Source organism: Lasioglossum baleicum, chromosome 4 (genome assembly GCF_051020765.1).
Source record: "Lasioglossum baleicum chromosome 4, iyLasBale1, whole genome shotgun sequence".
Lineage (NCBI taxonomy): Eukaryota > Metazoa > Arthropoda > Insecta > Hymenoptera > Halictidae > Lasioglossum > Lasioglossum baleicum.
Window position 1 is genome coordinate 19,468,998 of NC_134932.1, and position 15,103 is coordinate 19,484,100.

At 43.1% G+C, this 15,103-nt stretch overlaps 1 protein-coding gene across 21 annotated transcripts in view; it reads right to left on the bottom strand.

Moving 5' to 3' along the window:
* LOC143208036 (disks large 1 tumor suppressor protein-like) overlaps positions 1 to 15,103 on the bottom strand; it is a 397,450-nt gene that overhangs the window by 11,542 nt on the left and 370,805 nt on the right. For all 21 annotated transcript variants that reach the window (XM_076422075.1, XM_076422079.1, XM_076422072.1 and 18 more), the window contains 2 exons: positions 1,725 to 1,938; positions 1,199 to 1,356 (listed from right to left, as the gene is read on the bottom strand). In XM_076422075.1, the coding sequence (XP_076278190.1) occupies positions 1,199 to 1,356; positions 1,725 to 1,938 (372 nt within the window). The remainder of the gene's footprint in view (positions 1 to 1,198; positions 1,357 to 1,724; positions 1,939 to 15,103) is intronic.

The window sequence follows — 15,103 nt, forward strand, 5'->3', positions numbered from 1 at the left end:
CGCAGCAACAAGTGAAAACGAATTGATTACGCTGACATTATTTATGACCTGTTCATGAAGTACGTGAAGTGTTAAGGATTGGACTGATATTTCAGGAAAGCCCTTTGAATATTTCGCTTGGTGCTGTCTACAATCGAAGGACCACCACTGATGTACACTGAATTTCTGAAGGTTCCTACTGACTTATTAAGACTAACCAACTGCTCTCTCACCCAGTGTCGCCAGTTGATGACCAAATGGTCATCAATTAAGGGGGCCGTCTCCTAGCAGATGACGGTCGCGCGTGAACACTCACACACCGCTAGAGTACACTCACACACCGCTAGACCACGTATACGTACGCGAGAATTGCTAGGATCAGGGAAATGCGTTCTGATTTCTCGATAATGCAAAGACGGGGGGTTTTATTAGTCAAAATCGCTAGATAAAAGATCAATCTAGCGCGCTGTTTGCTTCAAAAGTCGTTCTTTTACGTTTCCGAGCAATGATTTTGCAATATTCGGCTGCATGTTGCCCGTCGGAGAGGCTAGTACGCCGGCGTGACTGCAGCGCCATCTAACGGTCAACAAAGTACTCCATTAAATGGAGTACGAAAAGAGGGAGTTAACACTTTTAAACTTGCCCGAGGCAATAACGCTCATTTAATACTTGTTCTGTTGATTTTCTGATGATTATTCTACGAACTCTGACATTTGCGAGCATAATATCTCTTTAGACGCGTTAAGTAGGAATAGAAAGACGTTAAAGAAGTAATTGTTAGGTCTTTTCGCGTCTTCCTTCTAGAGCCGAGCAGTTAAAACGGTTTCTAAAGCTCGACTGACCTATAAAGAGCAAGCTACGTCCCTGAAGAGCAAATAACTCCATTGTGGGGCTATCTGCGAGTAAGATAACGTCACGAAAATCACTGTCACGCGGGTTCTGTCTTATCAGACCTCCTCTATGAGCCTCACTGACGCAATGTTATTGTCTCCGTCCTTCTCTCGCTGTAGCTCATCACAAGCTTTGAGGACAGCTCTTGCTCTCAAAGGGCTATTTGACTACACCTCTGGGTTAAACTGTGACTTTCAGATATAATTATGGTGCCCCTAGAATCCACTGACGCAATGGCAGATCAAACTTTCAGTCAGTTAGGATTCTTCATCTTTAGTTTGTTCGAGGTTTATTGGATGCACTTAAACGATGGATCCCCGTGACTCACCTGACGTAAAGTGATTTCTTCTGCGAGGTCCTCATGAGGGTACCTGTCATCATATTCTGCTGGGAGATCTGTTGTTTAAGATCATGGATCTTCGCCTCGAATCTGTTGTAGTCTTCGGGCTTGTACTGTACCACGATCGTCACTGTCTGTCCGGTACCCTAGGCACAAACAATTAGTCAAATTAAAACGTTAATCCATTACGTCACCTTAGTTGGTTAAAGTTTCTCACAGTGGATGCTACTTTAATCCTGTTGCATTTAAAAAATTCGGATATAATTCATTTCTAATTCTGTAATACATGAGATCGAGCTGATAGTTGACGCGTTAGTACATGGTAAAATGAAACGGATAAAATGGCTGAGAATGCAATATCTGTCCACAGTGTCTCCTAGAATCGGCACTGTTCGAGTAACTGGAAACAACAATTTTTGATTGGAGACTATTCGCCCTGAGGTTTAATTTCAGATAGTTTTACAAAGGATCGACCACTGCGACGCAGAACCGCGAAAACGTAATTTCGACGTACCTTGAGGGCTGCGGCGGCCTCTTCATGGGTGGCTGTCCGTAGATTAATGCCATTGACACTGACTATTTGATCACCACGACGCAGCTCGCCGCTAAGGTCAGCCGGACCTCCGGCTAGGATGAAGGAAATGAAAATTCCCTCGCCATCTTCGCCACCGACGATGTTGAAACCCAGCCCGGATGAGCCTTTGTTGAGCACGACTGTGCGCACCTCTCTGGAAAAAGTCACGAAAACAACACTCCATCATTAAAACGTCCAAACATAACCCAACTCGCCATACTATATACAAGAAAATTCATTTTCCAACGTTCCGTATTCGGTTCTCATGCTTAGACGAAAAATTATGGAAAACACGATTTGCTAAAAGCTTTTATTCGACAGAGTGCCCGCGTGATTTAATAACGACATTGCTTTTGAATCAATTAAAATGTAAAATTCCACGAAAAAAAGCATGAAGCATCAAAGGAGTTGAAACATTGATGATGCAAAATGTGCTAAGAGTGTTATACCGTCAAAGGGAACAGTTTATCGCAGAAAATTGCGGAACCAATCTGTAGGTAATATTGTTTACGCGATAGACTCCTTTGAAAGTCACGTACAGTTAAAAAGAACAATCGCGATACACGAACGCGGGTAATTACCAAGCGATTCGTAATTACGATTGCTAAATCCTTTTTCATTGCGGACGAAAGACACCGAGGGATTTTTGCCGGGCTCTGTTTCCCCTCCATGTCTGTTGCTCCCGCAGGAATAAAGTTTTTTCATTACGGCTATTAATTGCTCCACTCCTCATGATGCTTTAATTAAAGTCGCCGCGCCGAAAAAGACGAGACGAACAAGCGTTAAAGAAACTTTTATAGCAGCGCGGCGGTGCGCAATCGCTGCGAAGTTGTAAAGCCAAGTCGTAATTAAATATTTGCAATCTGTCCTCGGCGTGTTGATTAAACATTACCAGACTCGCTGGTTGAATCTTGTCCAGATGACATCCGCGATCGTCAATCAAGTATTGCTTCTTTCTAATTTGCAATTAATTAGCGAACGGCTTACCAAATGCTTGCTTCGTGATATATTTACATTTATATTTGTTATTTTATATCTTGGAGGATATCGAACCTGCAAAAAACTGTACCGAAAGGAGAGCGATGAAATGCATTCCTGACGGATCCCTGATAACCCTGTCAGTTAATCACGAAGTAGCAGAATCGAGTTCCCGTAGGCATTATTCTGTCACGGGATACAATTCTCTCGTTGACGGGGAACATGAAACAATTTGTGAACGGAACCTCGTTTTCCCGTCTGCTCGATCAACTATACACGCCGACACGACGTGATTTTAACGGTTCTGACGGGGAAAGTAGTTAGTCGATATTGGACGCCTGAGAACCATAAGTTAGCAAATAGTTTCGTCATATGGAATTACCCTCGTGTTTCGGATCTCACGAATACGATCGTGAAAAATTTAATGACAACAGCCGGAAAAATATTACGGCAGCGATACTAAAAACTCCAATCTTTTCGGAAATCCACTGCATTTCGAAATTTTCATCCGATACTTCGCGTCATATACGATCAAATAGATTTCCCAACCCCAATTTTCAGGGCTGCATTCATCTCCTCGACTTGGCCATTCGCAACGAAACGCGCAGCGGGTAATTCTGCGATAATTCTGCGGTAATCGTGGTAAAACCACGATTTTTGTTACCTGTTTCTGGTATTTCGCCTATAACTCAAAAACTATGAGTCCTACCAACTTTTTCTTTTCATTTTTGAAAAGAGCATTAAATTTCTTTCAAATTTCACTGTTCCGACGTATTTTTTGACCCAATAGGTACCGAGAGACGGCCGTTCAAAATTAGGAAATGTTTCTCAAAATTACATTTTGAGCCACACATTGTGACATTTAGCAGGAAATTGCAAGTTTTTGGCTCATAATTTTAGTTTTTCAACACATCCACATATAATATACATACTATGTATACCCCGTACATTGTCTATCGGTACCTATTAGGTCAAAAAATACGTTAGACCAGTGAAATTTGAAGGAAATTTAATGCTCTTCTCAAAAATGAAAAGGAAAAGTTGGTAGGACTCATAGTTTTTGAGTTATAGGCGAAATACCAAAAACAGGTAACAAAAATCGTGGTTTTTTCCCCCTTCCCAAGTTAGCACAGGGTCCTCGAGGCTGAAAACTCAGATTCGACTCCCCAGAGTACCCCCAAATGACGTGCCAAAATTTCATTAAGTTCGGAATACTTTCCAGGTACACGCCCTTTTTTCGACCTGCGAGACTGGACTATTGGGGATAATGTGCTCGGTAAGTTTCTGATTTCCGAATCGTCTAAATCGAGCGTTTGCCGGGATTTCAATGGCCGTGTCACCGTGTTCGCAGCTACAAGCGTCAGTCAACTCGTTGACGTGTACCCGAGGCGCTTCGCCTCGGGATTACGGCGCCATTGAGCTTTCCCTATGAGAACAGGATGTTTCCGCAAAATAGTGCTCGACGTATTCCGTCGCATCTCATGTGCACGTCAGAATGCAACGACGAATCATCACAGTAGGCGCACCCGGCAGAAATTATCGCGTTAATTAAGACCCCCATTGAAGTTCGGCCGTTCGAGGCTGCCGAGGTGCGCCCGCGTGCGAATATCCACGGAAACGACAGCCAGTCGTAAACGTACGTATACGAGACGCCTAAACGCGAGAACCTGCTTATGCGAGAATCAATCGCGCGTCATGACTCGTCGAGACACCACTCTGCACCGTTCTGTCAACCTTGCGTGCCTCGAATTTCACTGCGGTGACGTCACTTCTTCATCAACCGTAAACCGAGCATTAAAAATTACTGCTCAAACTAACCCAGACCTGTCTCAAGACAAATGGGCCATCCTGTACACTTGTCTGATATCCTGATGATCCTGTATACTGTCATGATCGAATGGGTCCGTACATTAATTTAGATTTTGCACAATTATAATACCGTTCATTCATAACGCCATTTGAAAATTACTTAAAATTGTTCGAAATGAAAAAGAGTTGTTCTTATTTAGATACTGGGTTAATTGTCATGTACATTAGCAGTGTTGGGCAATACATAAATAATCATTTAAATAACAAGTTATTTGTTATTTGGATATTCAAATAAAAAACAAAAAAAAATTATTCATTATTTGAGCAAGTCTAAATAGAATTATTTAAAATAATAAAGTTAATTGTTATTTACAGATACAATTTCAATTATTATTTGTATTGACAAATAATAAATTAAATTGTATTTTTTCATAGGCAGCTAGGCCCTCCGGACGGGCCCGAACCCTGGCGATATATCTGAAAAGGTTGCTATAGCAGACAAAAAACGCGCACCTGTTCATTTGTATATACAAAATACAAGAAATAAGGGAAGACCAAAAACTGTTTATTTGATTTCCACCTCAATCCAAATAATAAATAATCTTTTATTTGCAAATAAGAATTAATAAATAGATCACTTTTGGAATTATTTAAATTACTTTTATTTAAATAAAAAGTTTAGTTATTATTTGCAATTAAAATCACACGTTTATTTATTATTTAAAATAAAATTTGCCCAACACTGTACATTAGTTATAAAGTACACCACAATTTATACATATATTTATTATTATATTGTACTTGTTTTAGAAATATATTTTGAGATGTATCATTTTTCTTATGGATGAACGATATAACCTTGGGCAAGGTTGTGCGTGAGATTGTGTGTACGCATCATGTACCCCCGTATTTTTATGGCTGGTTAATGAACACAGCGAGCAGAGTTGGCATCATGAAACTTCAGTTCGCGAAACAGATATTGTTTTCAAAAACCTAGACAGAGCGGAGCTTTCACCGGGGCGCAGAGAAAGTCTTGATTCTAGCAATTAAAATTTTCGTGGTAGCTCGTGCTTATTCAGAACGGTTCAGAGGATGTACGCGTTGCTCGACGGTATCTAGGGGTAAGTTCTGCCCCGCATCGAGACCTAGATTCATTCTGCAACCCTTCTCCGGACGAATTTCAGCCCCGGAAGGTCGATTCTCATTCCGTTTCAGAGGAACCACTCAACGCACCACGGCTTCTCGCTTGCGTTAACAAAGACCCCAAATTAGTGGTCGGCCGGTGCAGCTGCGTTTCCAGGGCTCCATTAAGGTCACGTCACTATGCACACGGCTGATAAACCGGGGGGTTTGGTGAATTTACGGTAAATTTAGAAGCTTGCTAACCGTCCGTTCCTCGTTTTTCCTCGTTTTAAAAGTCCGTACCCGGAGATTCGTCACGATTGGACACGCTCGACACGCTCCCCACGTGTAACTGTCTCGATTTTCTCGCAAAAAGGACAAGCACAGCAGTGTCTCGATGCACGTGCAAGAGATGTGCACGATATTTGTGAAAAATTTAATTTCGCTGCCGCTGGCTGTATCCGTGGGGTCCCGAAACCTCGATTACCGAAAATTGCAACGTAACTAGACTGCGGATTTTATGCATTTATGACAAAAATGGGAACATGTATAATTTAAAGCAGTCAACATGTTAAAAATATTTAAGGACATCAATGTATTAGTTTCAGCTTAATAGGATAATTAAAAGAAGAATACAATTTTTATTTGGCTCCTGTGTCCTGCAAACAATGCAAACATCTTTTATTTTGCATAAAGATCCACAGTCTAATGATAACAATGACATAACATTTTCATTTTTAATCATTTCTTCGCGAAACTTTTACCAACGCAGTTGTGACATTTTTCGGATTAAAATGAAGCCAAACGTGACATAGTTCGGATTTTGTGAAAATCGGTGATGATTTAATCGAACACTGTAACTGTAACTAGGTAACCGTTCTATAATTGTTATTCATCATTATTATGTTTTTTAATGATATATTGTGAAGATTTGTCAAATGGTGCTGCAAATGCTTCGGTTGAAAATAGACAAAATATGGAGTCAACAAGTAAATATTGTGTTCAAACTATTAATCAATGAAGTGTACAATATAGTGATAGGAATTCGTACAGCGATGAGTATTCGAAATTTCACTAATTAATTTACTGCACATAAAACTATTTCGAGTACGATGAATCAATAACTTCAACATGTTTCGTTATCACTCCATGTTTTGTGAAAGATTTCAATTAAAATGAACAGTCGAGCCAGAGTTCGGAAAGAAGCTTTTTAATCGGCATAGTTGGTGATTGACATTACAGAAGAGGCGATCAATTTTTAAAAAAAAGAGAGAATAGAACAAAGGAACAGCCGGTGAGCACGAGTGGCACTCTTTAATCAACAGAGCAACTATATTTAGCCAGTGCTAGCACACAGCACGAAATGTCAATACTCTCCGTGTTGCGCGCCATAAAATATTGCAATATAAGGCCCTCTGTGAAATGGTATCGGAACCGCGTCCACTTGAACATTTTATAAGTTCACGTTCCCCGTTCAGCATCCAATAAATCCTAACTTCGCCGACCTTTCCGTTCTATTATAAGAGAGATCTTTAAACATTCACGGGGACTACCAATCAAATAATTGAATTCTCGAAATACGTTCCTGACCTGGAGCGTTCAATGAAAAAGTTCGACGAGAATCGAACATTTTTCGCTGCACCACAATTCAGTTTTACACGTCACAATTATTAATAAACTGTTCGTGAAGCTATTTTCTGGTAAGTTTGAATCTATACAGAAAATGTTTCCTTTTTTTTTTACTGAACATCAACGTTTTTGAAGATTGCTAGAACCCTTCAGGGACGACGAGAGAATTTTTCAGCGATACCTTTTGCATGTTAAAGCTGAATGTAAGATCAAAGAACCTGGTCCGTCGGGTGCTCTAATACGCATCATAACGCTCAACTATTTATGGTCGGTTCGCGTCGGAGCGCAATACCTTAATAGCATACAACCTGTTGGAAACGTTTCACTCGAAGTTCGCATGGAACGATCACTGTCACGGTCGAGGAACCGACGACCGATCCGGATCATGAAATATTTATAACGACGGTAACGGGAGACACGATTTCATGGTTAATTGACTGCGCATAAGACCAGCGGGCCTCACTGGCGAATTCATGAATGGCTTCATTTGGTTACCACGGGTTGCGCATGGTTTATTGCTGAATGTGCTGATGAATGTGCATCCACTGTGTCTGCAACGGGCTGAACGCGATAAAATTACTTCGAATGCACTCTTTCTAAAGAAAATTAATTCATTAATTAATGCAGACAAATCTTATTTTGCCTGACAATCCGCAGTCCAGGCTTTGTGTTGATTATTTAGAGTGTGAAATAGACAATTAGAAAAGCGCTGTCACACCATTCGGCAATTTTCGATAGGATGTTTGTAAAAACCCGTAGCATTGAAACGGTAAAAACGGGAAAATGCGGTTGTCAAGATCGTCCGCATTATGTTGCATCTCAGCCAACCGAAAGGCTGTGCTTGAAAGCAAAATGACCGCTTGTGGCCGAGGTCTCCGTGGAATGTAGCCTGTCAAGAACATTGATGCGATCGCGGAACGATGGCAGCATTCTTTCGCATCTGAGAGAAATGCATTTTATTTTTGTCGCGAACACTTGGAAAGCTATAATCTTTATATGACAAAACAAGGCAATTCAAATGTATTTGCATATTTTGATAGTTGTGCCAGTTGAGTATCCTTTTGCTGCCGAGCGTAAGTCTAGAGAATTTTTATAGAAATATCTTGTTTTAAATACGGGTGTGTCATTACTAGATTGCGGATCTCTACAAAAAATAGAAATTATTCATAATTGCATATAATCCTCAGTCTAGGCATTACTTAATATTATTTTTGGTACGATTATCTTTCATTACATAAATAAAATGTAGATTTATACCTAGATAGAATAGGGAACATATCGTCGACGATTACATTATTAGGTATGCATACTATTACGGAGATTGCCGAAGCTAATATAATTATGTTAACGATGATATCATATTATGAGGTCTGCGGGGACCAGTCACGAACTGCATCTAATCACTTCTACCCCATTCTCTACAATTTATATTCACTTAATTAATTTCTTTACGTAAACATTCATAATCCTGTTGGAATTCAACTATACCATAGCGTCTTAGGTACATACATACAAGGGTTTAGACATACGGGGCGTATTTTCCCAAGGGGTGGAAGGGCCCAGCTTTTACTTTTGCTATTTACACATAGATTAAATACAGGATACGCGGAAACACTGTGTCGTTAATTAGAGCAACACCTTTATAACATCAATAAAGTATATACGGTATAAATTGTGGTTTATTAGAATCAACGTACCCAGATAGAGACATTTCCAACAAATCCACTTGGAACCTGGTAATTTTGCTAGAGTATTCATTAACCAAAAGCATTAAATAAAATCGATGATCGTGGTCTCTGCTGGCAAAAGAGTTTATGCAATACTTTCGCATCAGAAAAGTTACGCGAGAAATGGTGGTGTACGATTCATAAAAAAGTAAGTAGAAACAAAAAAAAGTATGATCGTTGGGTCAATACTGTTGTTGATGGTTTGTTTACTGATTCACCGTTTCCACGTCCAACGCAAGCGGCGAAATACTCGGGAAAAGCCTCTGTACACGATACAAGCGACATTCCGGTTCCGAAGTTCTACATATCGAGACTATATTCCTTACGGTTCACTACCGAAAGGAAAAGCTCCGGAAAGCACTGAATCATTTATTACAGGTATTCAATACTCCCCGACGCATAGGAGCCAACGTTTGCCCCAAGTTTATGCGTTCGATAGGTCGAACAATCGCGAGGGAGCAGAGTATAACAAAGCATTGGATGTACACAGCAATGTATAGAATGTATTATACATAGAACTGGTAGCGCGCGATTTTCAGCTGATCAGCTCCGCCTGCGCAGTCCGCTCGGATCTGTGGCGTCGATGCGTGCACGTTTCACGCACCTGTTACCTACTGTTCCGCAGTGATGTAATACCCGTGAATTCGGCGAAGAGCGCCAGAGACCGAAAGAGAGAAAGAGACAGAGAAACGAAATGTCACTAGGTCAAGAGGAGCTTTACTGCGTTCAGACCTCGACTGACAGCTCGACTCGGTCACGAGATAAACGACGCTCCAAATAAAACATTAAGGATCGCAGCCGACTGATGTCTCTGCAATTAGGACGAACTACCCTTCTGGGAAGGGTGCCACACCTACAAGTTTCCCACACATTGGCAAAGTTAGCCTAACTCCGTTAGCACTACTAGCTGAAATTGCCTAGCTCCACCTTCTGCCTCCAGCACTGCGTAGGGACGTAAAATCTACGTCGTAGATGTTCTAATGTTCTGCGATTTGGAAGACATATCATTGCTTCTATCATTGCTCTCATTAGGCCGGTGGTTTTCCTGATTTCTTGGCAGCCATGTTGTTCGTACAACCTGTTGTACGTCATCAGACTCGAACAGACACTTGGTTACCAGGTCAAAGATTGTCAGAAATGCGGTCTTTAAGGTTTCGACTATCAACTGCCTATCTCAGTTTGGCGGCTATTCACGCTGGAGCTGTGGTACCCTCGTCTTGACTGTCGGTATGCGTCGCCATGATGTCTCGAGACATCACCATGTCCGAATGTGTTAATCCTAGCAAGAAGACCAAGTCAATTCCCCGGTGAAACGCGTAGATCCTAGCTCGTAGATCCTGGAGGAGCGAATATCATCGCGAGAGGACGCAGACAAGTCCAGCTGATAAATTAGCCGGGGCCTCTCGACTGATACGTAATAAATTCTCGGCGCACGGTCTGCTTTCTCTGATCCCGTCCACGAATCGTGACGGTTCTCTTCTCTTTTTTCCGGCCGGCCGGACCATCGCGGCCCGTTAATCACGCGAACCGGCCAATTTCCATTAATCACTCGCGCGTCTGGACTCGGTCCAGAGAACGTTAGTGGGTCAAGGGAGTCGCGCAACTTTCAACTTGACAGTGCGACGCTGCTATTTTACCTCGAACTCGATCGATCGGCTACGGGAGATCCTCCTCCGGAAGATGGATTGCCGTTGTGAATGGATTGGCAGAGCGTCGCCGAAGAAGCATCGTCTCTGAGAGAGACCAAGCTTTTTCTGTTCGAAGTACAGTGTCGGTCTAGAAACTAGCACGACAGTCGCGCAGCTCTTCGATTCGATCCAATTATCCGTTCAAACAGCACGTGTTCGTTAAGTCCTATCGCTATTTACAAAAACACAGATATCTAGCTCCCCCTCCCCCCCCCCCCTCTCTCTCTCTCTCTCTTGATCGAACACATCGTCGCAGGCTTTCTGAACTCTAGGAAAAAATTCCCTGAGCAAACGGTTTCTATTACATGATCAAATTAAACCATTGCCGGGGTCATAAAATGAAGATTCTCAAATAGTAACAAACGAACTCTCATTGAACGCAACACGTTTCCCTTTGTTCAACTCTTGTACTTAACTCTCGAGGTCACAGTTTTGTTTAACTGGAACCATATGTCCACTAGACTCGACGAAAAAATAAATTCGACAATGTTCTGGTGCGCAAAGGGTTAAACACGTTCTCTGACATTTTGGATTTTTCAGGTGGGTTGTATCTGCCTCAGAAGGCTGATTTGTCAACTCCGAGGGCTACTGACAATTCTTGGAACATCTGTAGATTTTTATCCAATAACTCCCACAGATCAGCAACGTCGAATTCTTTCCTACACATCCGTGCCAAAGGAGTAGCTTCACCATAAATCTCCAGAAGCAATTGCACTTCTCTTGATATGAAAGTGACGAAGGAGCACATGTCGGAGAACGACATTACCGCGTTCAAAAACAAACGATACAATCGCTAAAATTTGACGCAAAATTCCGAGCGATTTATTCCCAGCAGTACGGATCAACGCAACCTCCTAACAAATCATGTTTAATCTCGGCTGTAGAACCGGCGAAGCATCCAAAAGAAGCTCACCTCGATCACTTTCCAAAACGACCGCACTCGGCACAGATCCAACACGATCACCAGTCCACGATCAGTCGGCGTTGCCCCGTTCGCTTTTCAAAATACTGCGCGGACATCGCGTGCCGGATAACCGCGGGACGCACGCCACGCTGGTTCCTCACGCACCTGTTCTCGGCCAGTGACGTAACAATGGTGGACCACGGAGGTGCCCCGATTTTCGGCTCGGCGAAGTCGGAGAGAGTTCGAACGATTCGAGCGCGTCTCGGCGCCTGACAGGTGACGACGCGACGATGGATCGCGGGTTCGAGGAACGGGCGCTCGATAAGCGAGATGATTCCTAGAGGGTGGCGAAAGGTAGCTCCGCGTCTCGAACACGTCCCGACGTCGGGGGCGTCGCGACGGATTAAAGGCCGCATAGGTGGCCGCCGTGTCGCCATGCGCCGCGCCGCGTCGCGCCGAGGCGGCCGGCCCCCGCGGGCTATCGCAGATCGATAGAAATAAGCTGAGTCTCGCACACTTCCACTACCTCTGCCAACCCCTACCTTGCCGCCGCCACGTCAATGCCCACCCCCGCGACGTGGATCCACCTGGAAATAGGGCAACGCAGCCGAAGCTCGCCGCAGAAACTACGAACCAACTGTTACTTTCGATTTTGATTCGTTTGCGCCCGCTGATTTCCCCCACGCATCCACCCCCGGTTCATTCTTCAGGTGGTAGAAGCCCCGCGAATGCACGTTCTTGAATAGTGGATTAGCTACGGCGTACCATCTCGCACAGCGCCTACACTCAACTATCCGTTGTAGCAGGTATGGCAGCCCTTCAAATGGGGAAAACCCAAATATCCGTTCTGATACATTATGTTGTCGTGAGAGAGGGCAAGACTCGATCAAGTAACTCCAATCACCAAGTTTCGATAACAACGTCGGAGCTCGATATCACCAATCGCGTAACCGAGTAGGGAAGATTGAGGTTTCAAAAAGTTTCCACCGAAAATGAGGCAACGCGGGCGAAGCTCGACGCAGAAACTACGAACCGACTGTTACTTTCGATTTTGATTCGTTTGCGTCCGCTGATTCCCCCCACGCATCCACCCCCGGCTCATTCTTCAGGTGGTGGAAGCCCTGCAATGCATCCGCTTGGCCCGGAAGAGGGATCAGCTACTGCGTTTACGGGCTGTGTCTCATCAACCCTTGTGTCAACTGTTAACCCCGTGCATATCGACAGCGAGAAAAAAACGTTAATGATATTTACATATGATAGTATCTTGGTTAGAGGGTATGTCTAATTTTTGTACAGTCCACTGGTACATTTTTCGTGTTTAATTACGTTAGAATGTTCGATACTGTAAACAGTAATACAGAGAGCGTTTGTTTAAACGAAATTAATTCGATAAAATTTGTATTATATTGTCAAAAATGAACCGTTGGATAGTGCTTGTTATATCAACATTATATGGAATTCATTTAGTGTTAATATCCTTTTCCTTTAAATATCTCGAAACCAGAAACACATGACTTGGACCACTTTCATAATTATGGGTACATTTATAATAGTCAATTTCATGATAATTAAAAGGATGCTCTTGTTACGTGCATCCACGGTAAAAGAGTAAAACCAACTGTTCTGTATGCATGTTCCATTTATCTTTATTTTCGTGCGCACGTATCATGAACAATTAACGCAAATTAAAATATAATAAATAAAAGGAAATTTTGGCAAAATACCAGCATCACGAGCACATGTTACTCTCCATCAGCCTGTGCAATGTCCCGCGAAAAATACTAATGAAAACGAGCCAACATCGAAAATGTGCTCGTGTTTCCTCGACAAATTTTAGTTGGCCTCGTTTCAAAGCGAGCTGAAATGTACACAGAGAGAAAATGAGCGAATTCAACAGCTCGCGATCAAGTAATTAGATCAACTAATAAACAGCTATTTCGAGCTAATTGAAATTAAGATTCGCAGCTAAACGAGAAGATGAAAAGAGAGAATATACAATTTGAACACCCTTTGGAAAGAGGAGTGTAGAAATGAATAAAAATCGAGTGAAAGACTGTTTATTCATTATGTCTTCTACAATTTTCGGCAGTTTACTTTCATTGTTGTGAAACTGAATCCACGCGGAAGGAAATGAGGGGTGAATCGAAAAGGGGTGCGGCAACGCAACGGCTGGAAAAGATGGTGACACGACGAACGTGAACCGCAATCGAAAGTGACTGATTATTCATTGCGCCTCCGGCAGGTCGCAGCCATTTGTTCTCATTCCCGTCATGGATAGCGATCTTTTATTGAAAATGAAGAAAAATGCATTCGAATAGCTGCGTGGGGGACGGCTCGAGTGACAAGAAACTAAATTGAAATTGAAAGTGACTGATCTTGGATTTTAATATGTTTTTATACTCCGATTGTTTTGGTCTTTAAACCTATCAAGTAACTGCAGCTATTTTAGGGGACAATCTGAGCAAGTGAAGAAAAGTGAAGATGTGACAAAGAATCATTCGACTCAAAGGAGTTTTATCAATGAATTAGTACTAGGCTAGCAACGAGAGATTAAAATACATGTGTACACGATATAAGTGGCACTTCGGTCCCGGACATCACTGCACCACGGATTCGAGGCAGCCAAAGAGATTAATTGATCGGCGAACTGAAATATCCGTGAATTATGTTCAGCGTACGAGAGCATAGGCAAAAGCGCTGCGCTTCCGGTATTGTAAGATTCACCGGCTCCATCCGGGATCCTCGAACGACGCATTGATTCGATATTCCCCGGATAGATACACGTACTCGACCGAGATTTTGAGGGGACAAGCGCGCGTAGATAGGAATACACCTGTACCTATCCTTCAGCTTTGAGGACGAGGATCGGGAGGCGACAAGAGGCGGCGCGTATCGGATTCGTACAGGCGCGGATCGTGCGGCTAATTGCAGCGGCAAGCGTAATCGAAGCCAGCCTTGCGAGAATGGAAATTTCTCTCGAACGTATCGCTTCTTCGATTGACCTAGTTCTCGCGCGCGCCCACGATAGAATCGTGGCACGATCTCCCGTTCGTCGTATTTCATCCACAGCACCTGCCGCTGACGATCCACCCCCGCGAGGGAAATCATTGCGTCGATCGCGATTTCTGGGAACAAGCCCTGAGCGGGTCTGCTCCACCGAAACTGTGTTATTAAAATTCGATCCGCGACCGGCGCGGCAGGGCGCTGCGCCGCACAGTGTTCCAAAACGCCGAGACCACGGATTTTAGCGAAAACTCGCGGCCGTTTCGAATTTTTAAGAGGTGCAGTCGGCACACCTTAATTTTCCTGGGAAACCCAGCGAATCGGAGACACCCGGATCTGTCTGGCTGCTTTCATCCTGAAGATTAAAACTGCCGTCGAACTAGCCGAGTTCAGGCTTGCTTTCAGGCGGCGAATAAAAATTACCGGCAAACAAACTTGTCATTTCATTAAGCAAATGAA